Genomic DNA, 12,398 nt, shown 5'->3' on the forward strand with positions numbered 1-12,398 from the left:
TTGGTCTCACCGAGCCGTCCGGCTTCGGTACCACAAACAGCGTGGAATAATACCCCTTTCCTTGTTGCAGGAGGGGTACCTTGATTATCACCTGCTGGGAATACAGCTTGTGAATGGCTTCCAAAACTGCCTCCCTGTCGGAGGGAGACTTTGGTAAAGCAGACTTCAGGAACCGACGAGGGGGAAACGCCTCGAATTCCAGTTTGTACCCCTGCGATACTACCTGTAGAATCCAGGGATCCACTTGCGAGTGAGCCCACTGCGCGTTGAAATTCTTGAGACGGGCCCCCACCATATCTGAGTCTGCTTGTAAAGCCCCAGCGTCATGCTGAAGACTTGGCAGAAGCAGGGGAGGGCTTCTGCTCCTGGGAAGCGGCTGCATGGTGCAGTCTTTTTCCTCTTCCTCTGCCCCGGGGCAGAAAGGAGTGGCCTTTTGCTCGCTTGTACTTATGGGAACGAAAGGACTGAGTTTGAAAAGACGGTGTCTTTTTCTGCTGATGTGAAGTGACCTGGGGTAAAAAGGTGGATTTTCCAGCCGTTGCCGTGGCCACCAGGTCCGATAGACCAGCCCCAAATAACTCCTCCCCTTTATACGGCAATACTTCCATGTGCCGTTTGGAATCCGCATCCCCTGACCACTGTCGCGTCCATAACGCTCTTCTGGCAGAGATGGACATAGCACTTACTCTTGATGCCAGGGTGCAAATATCCCTCTGTGCATCACGCATATATAGTAATGCATCCTTTAAATGTTCTATAGTTAACAAAATATTGTCCCTATCCAGGGTATCAATATTCTCAGTCAGGGAATCCGACCATGCGACTCCAGCACTGCACATCCAGGCTGAGGCGATTGCTGGTCGCAGTATAACACCAGTATGTGTGTATATACTTTTTAGGATATTTTCCAGCCTTCTATCAGCTGGTTCTTTGAGGGTGGCCGTATCAGGAGACGGTAACGCTACTTGTTTAGATAAACGTGTGAGCGCCTTATCTACCCTAGGAGGTGTTTCCCAACGCGCCCTAACCTCTGGCGGGAAGGGATATAATGCTAATAATTTTTTAGAAATTAGCTGTTTTTTATCGGGGGAAACCCACGCTTTATCACACACCTCATTTATTTCCTCTGACTCAGGAAAAACTATTGGTAGTTTTTTCACACCCCACATAATACCCTTCTTTGTGGTACTTGTAGTGTCAGAAAGGTTCAATGCCTCTTTCATTGCCGTGATCATGTAACGTGTGGCCCTACTGGACATTACGTTTGTCTCGTCACCGTCGACACTAGACTCAGTATCTGTGTCAGGGTCTGTGTCGACCCACTGAGGTAACGGGCGTTTTAGCACCCCTGACGGTGTCTGAGACGCCTGGACAGGCACTAATTGATTTGCCGGCTGTCTCATGTCGTCAACAGTTTTTTGCAAATTGCTGACATTATCACTTAATTGTTTAAATACAATCATCCAGTCAGGTGTCGACTCCCTAGGGGGTGACATCACCAACACAGGCAACTGCTCCGCCTCCACATCATTTTCCTCCTCATACATGTCGACACACGCGTACCGACACACAGCACACACACCGGGAATGCTCTGATAGAGGACAGGACCCCACTTAGCCCTTTGGAGAGACAGAGGGAGAGTCTGCCAGCACACACCCAGCGCTATATATATATACAGGGATAACCTTATATAAGTGTTATTCCCTTATAGCTGCTGTTATTATCGTTATTTGCTGCCAAAAATGCCCCCCCCTTCTCTTTTTTACCCTGATTCTGAAGCAGGACTGCAGGGGAGAGTCAGGGAGCCGTCCTTCCAGCGGAGCTGTGAGGGAAAATGGCGCTTGTGTGCTGAGGAGATAGGCTCCGCCCCTTCACGACGTCCTTATCTCCCGCTTTTTTGTGTAAAAATGGCAGGGGTTAAAATACATCCATATAGCCCAGGAGCTATATGTGATGTATTCTTTTTGCCACCTAAGGTATATACTGTTATATTGCGTCTCAGGGCGCTCCCCCCCAGCGCCCTGCACCCTCAGTGACCGGAGTGTGAAGTGTGCTGAGAGCAATGGCGCACAGCTGCGGTGCTGTGCGCTACCTTAGTCTGAAGACAGGATGTCTTCTGCCGCCGATTTCACCGGACCTCTTCGCCTCTTCTGGCTCTGTAAGGGGGACGGCGGCGCGGCTCCGGTGACCCATCCAGGCTGAACCTGTGATCGTCCCTCTGGAGCTAATGTCCAGTAGCCTAAGAAACCCGATCCACTCTGCACTCAGGTGAGTCCGTTTCTTCTCCCCTTAGTCCCACGATGCAGTGAGCCTGTTGCCAGCAGGACTCACTGAAAATAAAAAAACCTAAACTAAACTTTTATTCTAAGCAGCTCAGGAGAGCCACCTAGATTGCACCCTTCTCGGCCGGGCACAAAAATCTAACTGAGGCTTGGAGGAGGGTCATAGGGGGAGGAGCCAGTGCACACCACCTGATCCTTAAGCTTTTATTTTGTGCCCTGTCTCCTGCGGAGCCGCTGTTCCCCATGGTCCTTACGGAGTCCCAGCATCCACTAGGACGTCAGAGAAATCGGTACAAACCATAAAAAAAAGGGTACTGTGCCTGTCAAAAAGGTACAGTTGGACGGTATGCCACTGCATCTGCAGCAAGTCTCTGCGCTGTAGATAGGGCAAACAAATCCTTTTACTGCAGCGTCCTCTGTCCTGCTGCCAGTCCGCCTGCCCCCTCCAGCATCAACAATCCCCACTCCCTAGCCGCGGCGCAGGTGGAACAAAGGCTGCTGCATCCACCGGCATAGATGTGTATGAAAGCGGCACAGTGGAAAGCTTTTATAGCCCTTCCTGCGCCACAGACTCTCTGAGCCCCGGAGCCTCCTCTGCGCGTGATGTCACAGAAGTGCCTCCCCGCCACAGCCCGCCCAGATCCCCAGAGGCCCAGACTCCGCAACACAGAACCTGGCCTGCCGGCCTGGAAGCCCCGAGACGACTAATGTAACGGATAGAGTGTGTGATATCGCGGAGGGTAATGTCTAGACGATGAATCAATGTGAAAGGTGACAGTGCTGTGCAGTGCAGTGGGTGTGCAGTGTCACTGACACTGCACAGCACTCTCACCTTTTACATTGATTCAGCGAGTCAGTGAGTTCTGCCACCCAGTCACTATTGTTAGCGCCGGTGTTCCAACGTGCCGCATTACAGGGAAGTACACGCACTAAATAAACTATAGCTCCCTCCCAGCAGCCCTTAGCGCTGGAGCGTTCCAGCGCTAAGGGCTGCTGGGAGCTGTAGTTTATCGAGTGCATCTTCTTTCCTGTAATGCGGCGCGTTGGGACACCGGCGCTAGCAATAGTGACTGGCTGCTTTGCTTCTGTGCGAGTCTCCGGGAGAGCCACTGCCAAAGGGAGGACAGCAGCTTAGCTGCTTCTAGGATGAGAATCAGAAGAAGCATTAACAGCCCCTCCCCGGCTCGCAGTACCTCCGGGCCCCATCCAGAATGGTGACACAAAAGTGCAACTACCAGAACTTTGCACACCTGAGAAACGGCTTTATTGGCCTTCAGATTTGATAAACTCTATGTTTCCGACATGTCACTCATCTCTAGTTCTAGACAATCATTTTATTCTTTGTTGAATTACTGTTATTTTATAAATGTCAATTATGGGCCCTCATTCCGAGTTGTTCGCTCGCTAGCTGCTTTTAGCAGCATTGCACACGCTAGGCCGCCGCCCTCTGGGAGTGTATCTTAGTTTAGCAGAATAGCGAACGAAAGATTAGCAGAACTGCTACTAAATAATTCTTTGCAGTTTCTGAGTAGCTCCAGACCTACTCCTAGATTCCGATCAGCTCAGTCCGTTCAGTTCCTGGTTTGACGTCACAAACACGCCCTGTGTTCGGCCAGCCACTCCCCCGTTTCTCCAGACACTCTCGCGTTTTTCCCTGACACGACTGCGTTTTTTAGCACACTCCCGGAAAACGCTCAGTTACCACCCAGAAACGCCCCTTTCCTGTCAATCATTCACCGATCAGCAGTGCGACTGAAAAGCGTCGCTCAAACACCATCAAATCTACTAAGTTTTGTGTTAAATAACTTAGCGCATGCGCTCTGCGTACCATGCGCATGCGCAGTTAGCAACAAATCGCAGCATAGCAAAAATCGTCAACGTGCGAACAACTCGGAATGACCCCCATGGTCTTTATATTTATGTCTAGTTTCAGAATATTATTCGTTTAATACCTTTTCCTTGTCTGTGTTAATCAGTCTCTTGTCATCTCTGTTCTTCAGCTTTCCTGGGGCTTCTGCAGTTGGAAGGGATGAATGGAAGATAAAAAGCTTCCCAGCGCATTCTGCTGCCTGCCAGTGAAAATTATGTATTTTACTTGATACATTTGCCTTAAAACAGGTTCTAGTTGGACATTTGAACACTTACAAACATTTATTCATTCAAGGTAAGTACACAGAACCATGCACTATACAGCCGTCACACAGCAGAATTTCATCTTTTATTTGCATTTCCCATATATCATATTTGTGATTCAGGTGATATAGCTATTGTGCATTTATTTAGCAAAGCTGTTTAAGTAATGTTGCAGTCTTACTCCTTATTCCCAAATTATTTCCTTTCTTAAGGGGGGTACTCATGGAGCGATATTCTAAGCAATCTGACTAGATTGCTTAGATTTTAAGCATGATCGCTCCGTGTGTACCCCTCACAGCGATAGCGATGCGCAGCCCCGAACATCGCTATCGCTGCTGCTAGATTGGCCTGCATGCAGGCCAATCTAGCAGGTCGCTCATTTCACCCGCTGGGTGAAATGAGCTGCCCCCCGTCTCCCCACGGAAACTCACCACACATTGCGCTGTGCTGAGCGGTGGGAGAGATGTGTGCTGAGTGGTTCGCTCAGCACACATGTCTCCCACATCGGCCCGTGAATAATTCCTTCCAAGCAATCTTCAAAACTAAGGATATCTCATTCCTCTCCGCTATTCATCTCCATCTATATAAACACAAGGGATATTGCATACACAATGTTATCCAGGGACATATAAAATTGTTCGGTGATTTAATCAGACATGAAGTCAGTACACAATGACAGTTTTCCAGCGCAGGTCGGACTGTGAATGCTTTATTGCATCATTTTTGCCAGATCTGTGCTTGTAAAAGTTGCAGTGTGTACTGTTAGGCTATTCACCATAGAGTTTACGCTATATAAAGATCTATTGTGCACTGAAGTTGTTATAATGATCTACAGTATCTACTGAACTTGGTTCTAATGCATTTTTAATAATGCATATGAAATGTTTCACTTCCTTCAATAAATATTTACGAAACCCATAAAATGAGATAATAAAAACTAGATCTAGTTTACAGAATGAATTTACTTGTATTGCGTTATGGATTAATACAGATAAATAGTGATATTTCAGGGGAGCAGCATTTGAACCTATGATCTGTCACTAGATATAAAGATTATGATTGGTGATAGATCCTATTTTTTCTGTATGTAAATATTTTCTCCTAGCAAAATTACATTTTACACAGTAAACAAGTCCTCACAGTACCTAATAATATATCAGAATATAGCAATGAGTTACTATCATTATATAGCAATGGGGCACTATAGTTGTGTCCTCATACATATAGCCTCAATACGCAATGTAGTGGGAGATGTCAGGTCGCGTGCAACTCCTCTAGCATCAGGCGTCTTTTTCTGCTGAAAAGGTGTCTTAGTCAAAATGCGCTCTGACTAGGACGCACAAGGAGACTGTGCTGATTAATATGATATGTGACACTTCTATATCTGTGTGTGACTGAGTCTGTATACACAGCACAAAGGAACCTGGCATGGAAAAAAAGCTGCAGCCGCTGCATCATAGCAGTTCAGAAACTCAGTCACACACAGATATACAGTATACAGTGTGGCATATCAAATGAATCAGCACAGTCTCCTGGTGCATCCTAGTCACATTGCATTGCGACTAAGATGCATTTTCGGCAAAAAAGGACGCCTGATGCAAGCAGAGTCTCACACGACCTGGCACAGGCTTGAATGAAGCAAAGTTGTATGAAGACACATCTCTAGGTTTGTTTCATTCATTGTCAAAGGGAAATCACTAGCCATTTTGGGACTGTAATATTTTTGTTAATATTAAAGATTCATACAATTTTTATTCTTTTATTCATTCATCTTGGATATTAATTCATACATTTTACCACATAATAAATGATAACTATAATAAAATCCAGATTCAGAGTAATGCACTTAAAAATCCGGTACATCACTATATATACTGTATATATATATAAACACATATTCTGTGTGTGTGTGTGTATATATATATATATATATATATATATATATATATAAATCAATCCACTAGCACAAAACAGCGGCACTCGGAGACGTTCATGAATGGCAAATGGTGTATATTTCACATCACACCGGTGGGCCCCGAAACGTCAGTTTCTGGATATGAAATACACACCATGTTTTGTGCTAGTGGATTTCTATCAGATTTTTTCCAGAGGGCATCGGAGCAAGCTGTTTCTTTAGGAAGAGTGCCGGCTATATTATGTGGTGTGTGTGTGAGTATATATATATATATATATATATATATTTATTTATATATGTATTTGTTTTTAAATAACTAATAATATGCAACATATCAAGTCTGATGCTATGTACTATTGGTCCATGCTTCATTTTTTTAAGTGTGTACATTTTCAACAACTGCTTATATGGGCTCATGGGAGGACGGAATTCATAATAAAACAAACATGTAAAAACACATTACATTCCTCGTCTCAGTGTGTAATCTGTACTTTGTGCTCTTTATGCTAGTATATACTACTGATTAATATGGATCAACAAACATGTTTTGTTGCTAAAAGTATTCACTAATAAAAACTGCTCTCACTGGTGATATCAGTGCACAACAAACACAGGCAACAGAAACTGATCCAGCATATTAAAAATGCCTTCATCCAGAGCCGGCCGTAGGCATAGGCAAACTGGGCAAATGCCTAGGGCACTTGATATGCCTAGGGGCACCAGCAGCTTCTGCTGATTAAAATTATATGCAGCATGCCTATATTCTGTGTATAGAATTTTGTATGCAGATACAGTCACAGTTGCACACAGTATATAGGCATGCCACATATCATTTTAATCAGCAGAAGCTGCTTGTCTATCCTAGCCACATAGCAATGCAAATAAGATGACTTTTCATAAAAAAAGGTGCCCAATGTTAACAGAGCTGGCCGGGAGCTGCCAGCTGATTCATACCAGGCATCTCCTGCTGCATGGCGCATTAAGGCAAGATTTATGAGGACACATCTGTATCCAAGCAGGCAGGAGTCACAGTGTTGACGGCTGTGTGAGTACTGTGTGTGGGTGGGTTGTTTGTGTGCTACAGCAGCTGCTCTCCCCCGTCTGCCCCCGGCTCTCACCCCCCCCGTCTCTCTGCCTCTCCCCGTCCCCGCATCACAGCCGCAGCTCACAGCAGCGTCCACCTGGCTCCAGCAAGCGAGGTCTCGCTTGCTGGAGCCGGGTGGACGCTACTGTGAGCGGCGGCTGTGACATCCTCCGGTGCTGCTCTCCGTCTGCCCGTGGCTCTCCCGGTCTCTGCTCCCGTATCTCACTTCTACTTTTTTTAAAGTTGTATTGAGATGGTCAAAAAGGGGGCCAAGACCGTTTTCGACACAAGCACGTGGATCAGTAGCTATTCCGCCGATCCACGTGCTTTTCGACAAGTCGAATTCCTCGACTTGTCGAATAATTTGGGGTTAGACTGAATAGGTCGGAACTCCTTCCGACCTAAAAAAGTTGAAAACTGACGTCTTTTCGACATACGGCAGCTTTCGACTTCAATTGAATATACCCCTTTGACTCCTTCCAACCCATATCATACTATACACTATTATTGTGTTAATGTGGCAGGCAGTGTGTGATTTTTTTTTCTTTCCTTTAGGGGTCAATGTGTGCAAATGTGTGCAAATGGGCTCAATTGAATTACACGCGAGTGTCGCACTTAAGGTTCCGCTGTACTCACAGATTTTTGTATTGCAGCCCTATAGTCCTATGTATAAAACTCCCCACCTTGTGGGTTATTGAATTGTGCCCAATATGTGAGGCTGAAAATATGATTTATTTAGAGTCCATTACAAATATTTATTTTAATAAGAAATCTCCTATATATAGCTCTCATTGGGTTAGCAGCAGGTCTATCACACCCAGTCCACAGCTGATTGAGCAAGAAAGGCCCTCCCACACAGGTTACATCCAATGGGAGGCTCTGCCCTGTGGCTGCTGTGTGTTCCCAGAGCAGAATTAACAATGGGGCTGATGGAGCTGCAGCTTCAGGTCCACACCCCAGAACAGGCTCACTGCATCTGCAGCAACATACCCTCCAACAATTAACACATAAAAATCGCTACAAATTCGAAAAGGTGGCGTGGCCACGGGTACAGTGGCGTGGCCAAGCCCCTTTTCCTATACTTTCAATGGAAGTTTGGAGAGCCAAAAATCGGTACATACCATAGAAAAAAAAGAGGATTTTGGTGCTTACCGATAAATCCATTTCTCTGAATCCTCTAGGGGACACTGGAACAGTCTTATACAGTAGGGGTGTGAAGCTTGCAACCGGAGGTGTGGCACAATCTAAAATTAGCATTGTCTGCACAGCCGGCTCCTCCCCCTTCACATCCCTCCTCCCTCAGTTTGAAAAATTTGACTGAGAGAATAGGACATGATACTATAGCACCTGGCGAGGAACCGAACCGTACAACATATCGAACAGCGTCCAAGAACTCTTAACCAAAAACTAACGCTGTTTGCACGAACTGTCTTAACAAGAACTTTGAACACAGCAGGTTGACAGCACCGAGGCGGGCGTCCAGTGTCCCCTAGAGGATTCAGAGAAATGGATCTATCGGTAAGTACCAAAATCCCCTTTTCTCTTTCATCCACTAGGGGACACTGGAACAGTCTTATACAGTAGGGGACGTCCCAAAGTTATCCCCCAGGGAGGGAGTGCTGTCGGTGGCCTGCAAAACTAAACGTCCGAACTTAGAGTCTCCGGACGCAAAAGGTATCAAACTTGTAAAATTACGCGAACGTGTGGGCTGAGGACCACGTCGCCGCTCTGCAAAGTTGAGTAGTGGAAGCACCTCTGGCAGCCGCCCATGAGGCACCCACTGATCGGGTGGTATGAGCACCCGTCTGAACCAGAACCTGTTTACCACAGGAAAGATAAGCTTGCCGAATGGCTAATCCATCTAGACAAAGAATGCTTATATGTTGGCCAACCCTTCTTTGGCTCATCAGATAGAACAAACAAATGGTCCGACTTTCTGAAGGACGACGTAACTAGTACGCATACTCGTAAAGCTCGGACAACATCCAAGGACACGTCCCCATCTGCGAAAACCTGGAAAGATGGGACCACAACTGGCTGGTTAACGTGAAACCCAAAAACCACCCTAGGAAGGAAATCTGCTTTTGTACGGAGTTCTGCCCTATCCTCATGAAAAATTAAAAAGGAACTTTTACACGATAAGGCTCCCAAAACAGAAACCCGCCTGGTCGAAGTCAAGGCAAGCAAAAATGTGACCTTCCAAGACAGATATTTCAGGTCTGGTCTTGCTAATGGCTCAAAAGTTGGTGATCTCAAAAATTTCAACATCAAATGTAAGCCCCATGGCGCAGTGGGAGGATGAAAAGGGGGTTAGTATCCTCAGAAACCCCTGAAATAGGATGGAGAGAGCCGAAAGGTGAGCCGTCAGAAAACCCAGCCTCAGTCCTACATCTAGACCGGCCTGAAGGAAAAGGTGAAGTCTGGATAAGTGGAAGTTCATTGAGTTCCACCCACGTTCTTAACACCAGTCCATGTACCTCTTCCAAATCCTGTAGTAGTGCATGGCAGTGACCGGCTTCCTAGCGGTAATCATCATAGGAATCGCCGTTCTTGGTATCCCTCTGCTTTTTAAGATCTGGGTTTCAATAACCACGCCGTTAAACGCAGCCTGTTCAGGTCTGGGTGTAGGAATGGTCCAGAGATAGCAGGTCCTCTCTCTGAGGTGACCACCAAGGATCTTCCGCTAGTAACCCTCGCAGGACTGATTACCAACTCCTGCGGGGCCAATCTGGTGCGATTAGAATCACCCACACTCGTTCTCGTTTCAACCTTTTCAGAACCCTGGGTATGAGTGGGAAAGGTGGAAAATAAGAATTTACTTACCGATAATTCTATTTCTCGGAGTCCGTAGTGGATGCTGGGGTTCCTGAAAGGACCATGGGGAATAGCGGCTCCGCAGGAGACAGGGCACAAAAAAGTAAAGCTTTTACCAGATCAGGTGGTGTGCACTGGCTCCTCCCCCTATGACCCTCCTCCAGACTCCAGTTAGGTACTGTGCCCGGACGAGCGTACACAATAAGGGAGGCAATTTGAATCCCGGGTAAGACTCATACCAGCCACACCAATCACACCGTACAACTTGTGATCTAAACCCAGTTAACAGTATGATAACAGAAAGAGCCTCTTAAAGATGGCTCCTTAACAATATAACCCGAATTTGTTAACAATAACTATGTACAGTATTGCAGATAATCCGCACTTGGGATGGGCGCCCAGCATCCACTACGGACTCCGAGAAATAGAATTATCGGTAAGTAAATTCTTATTTTCTCTATCGTCCTAAGTGGATGCTGGGGTTCCTGAAAGGACCATGGGGATTATACCAAAGCTCCCAAACGGGCGGGAGAGTGCGGATGACTCTGCAGCACCGAATGAGAGAATTCCAAGTCCTCTTTTGCCAGGGTATCAAATTTGTAGAATTTTACAAACGTGTTTTCCCCCGACCACGTAGCTGCTCGGCAGAATTGTAATGCCGAGACCCCTCGGGCAGCCGCCCAAGATGAGCCCACCTTCCTTGTGGAATGGGCCTTAACAGATTTAGGCTGTGGCAGGCCTGCCACAGAATGAGCAAGTTGAATTGTGTTACAAATCCAACGAGCAATCGTCTGCTTAGAAGCAGGGGCACCCAACTTGTTGGGTGCATATAGTATCAACAGTGAGTCAGATTTTCTGACTTCAGCCGTCCTTGAAATGTATATTTTTAAGGCTCTGACAACGTCCAACAACTTGGAGTCCTCCAAGTCGCCAGTGGCCGCAGGCACCACAATAGGTTGGTTCAGGTGAAACGCTGATACCACCTTAGGGAGAAAATGCGGACGAGTCCTCAGTTCTGCCCTATCCGAATGGAAGATTAGATAAGGGCTTTTATAAGATAAAGCCGCCAATTCAGATACTCTCCTGGCGGAAGCCAGGGCCAGTAACATAGTCACTTTCCATGTGAGATATTTAAAATCCACCTTTTTCAATGGTTCAAACCAATGGGATTTGAGGAAATCTAAAACTACATTTAGATCCCACGGTGCCACCGGAGGCACCACAGGAGGCTGTATATGCAGTACTCCTTTAACAAAAGTCTGTACCTCAGGAACTGAGGCCAATTCTTTTTGGAAGAATATTGACAGGGCCGAAATTTGAACCTTAATAGATCTCAATTTGAGACCCATAGACAATCCTGATTGTAGGAAATGTAGGAAACGACCCAGTTGAAATTCCTCCGTCGGAACACTCCGATCCTCGCACCACGCGACATATTTTCGCCAAATGCGGTGATAATGTTTCGCGGTGACTTCCTTCCTTGCCTTAATCAAGGTAGGAATGACTTCTTCTGGAATGCCTTTCCCTTTTAGGATCTGGCGTTCAACCGCCATGCCGTCAAACGCAGCCGCGGTAAGTCTTGAAAGAGACAGGGACCCTGTTGTAGCAGGTCCCTTCTCAGAAGTAGAGGGCACGGGTCGTCCGTGACCAACTCTTGAAGTTCCGGGTACCAAGTCCTTCTTGGCCAATCCGGAGCCACTAGTATTGTTCTTACTCCTCCTCACCGTATAATCTTCAATACCTTTGGTATGAGAGGCAGAGGAGGAAACACATATACTGATTTGTACACCCAAGGTGTTACCAGTGCGTCCACAGCTATTGCCTGTGGATCTCTTGACCTGGCGCAATACTTGTCCAGTTTCTTGTTGAGGCGAGACGCCATCATGTCTACCATTGGTCTTTCCCAACAGTTTATTAGCATGTGGAAGACTTCTGGATGAAGACCCCCCTCTCCCGGGTGAATATCGTGTCTGCTGAGGAAATCTGCTTCCCAGTTGTACACGCCCGGGAAGAACACTGCTGACAGTGCTATTACGTGATTCTCCGCCCAGCGAAGAATCTTGGCAGCTTCTGCCATTGCACTCCTGCTTCTTGTGCCGCCCTGTCTGTTTACATGGGCGACCGCCGTGATGTTGTCCGACTGAATCAACACCGGTTTTCCTTGCAGGA

At 46.6% G+C, this 12,398-nt stretch overlaps 1 protein-coding gene across 3 annotated transcripts in view; it reads right to left on the minus strand.

Moving 5' to 3' along the window:
• SEC24D (SEC24 homolog D, COPII coat complex component) overlaps positions 1-12,398 on the minus strand; it is a 451,689-nt gene that overhangs the window by 146,118 nt on the left and 293,173 nt on the right. For all 3 annotated transcript variants that reach the window (XM_063920228.1, XM_063920226.1, XM_063920227.1), the window contains exon 14: positions 4,236-4,352. In XM_063920228.1, the coding sequence (XP_063776298.1) occupies positions 4,236-4,352 (117 nt within the window). The remainder of the gene's footprint in view (positions 1-4,235; positions 4,353-12,398) is intronic.

The sequence above is a fragment of the Pseudophryne corroboree genome, chromosome 1 (assembly GCF_028390025.1).
Source record: "Pseudophryne corroboree isolate aPseCor3 chromosome 1, aPseCor3.hap2, whole genome shotgun sequence".
Taxonomy (NCBI): Eukaryota; Metazoa; Chordata; class Amphibia; order Anura; family Myobatrachidae; genus Pseudophryne; species Pseudophryne corroboree.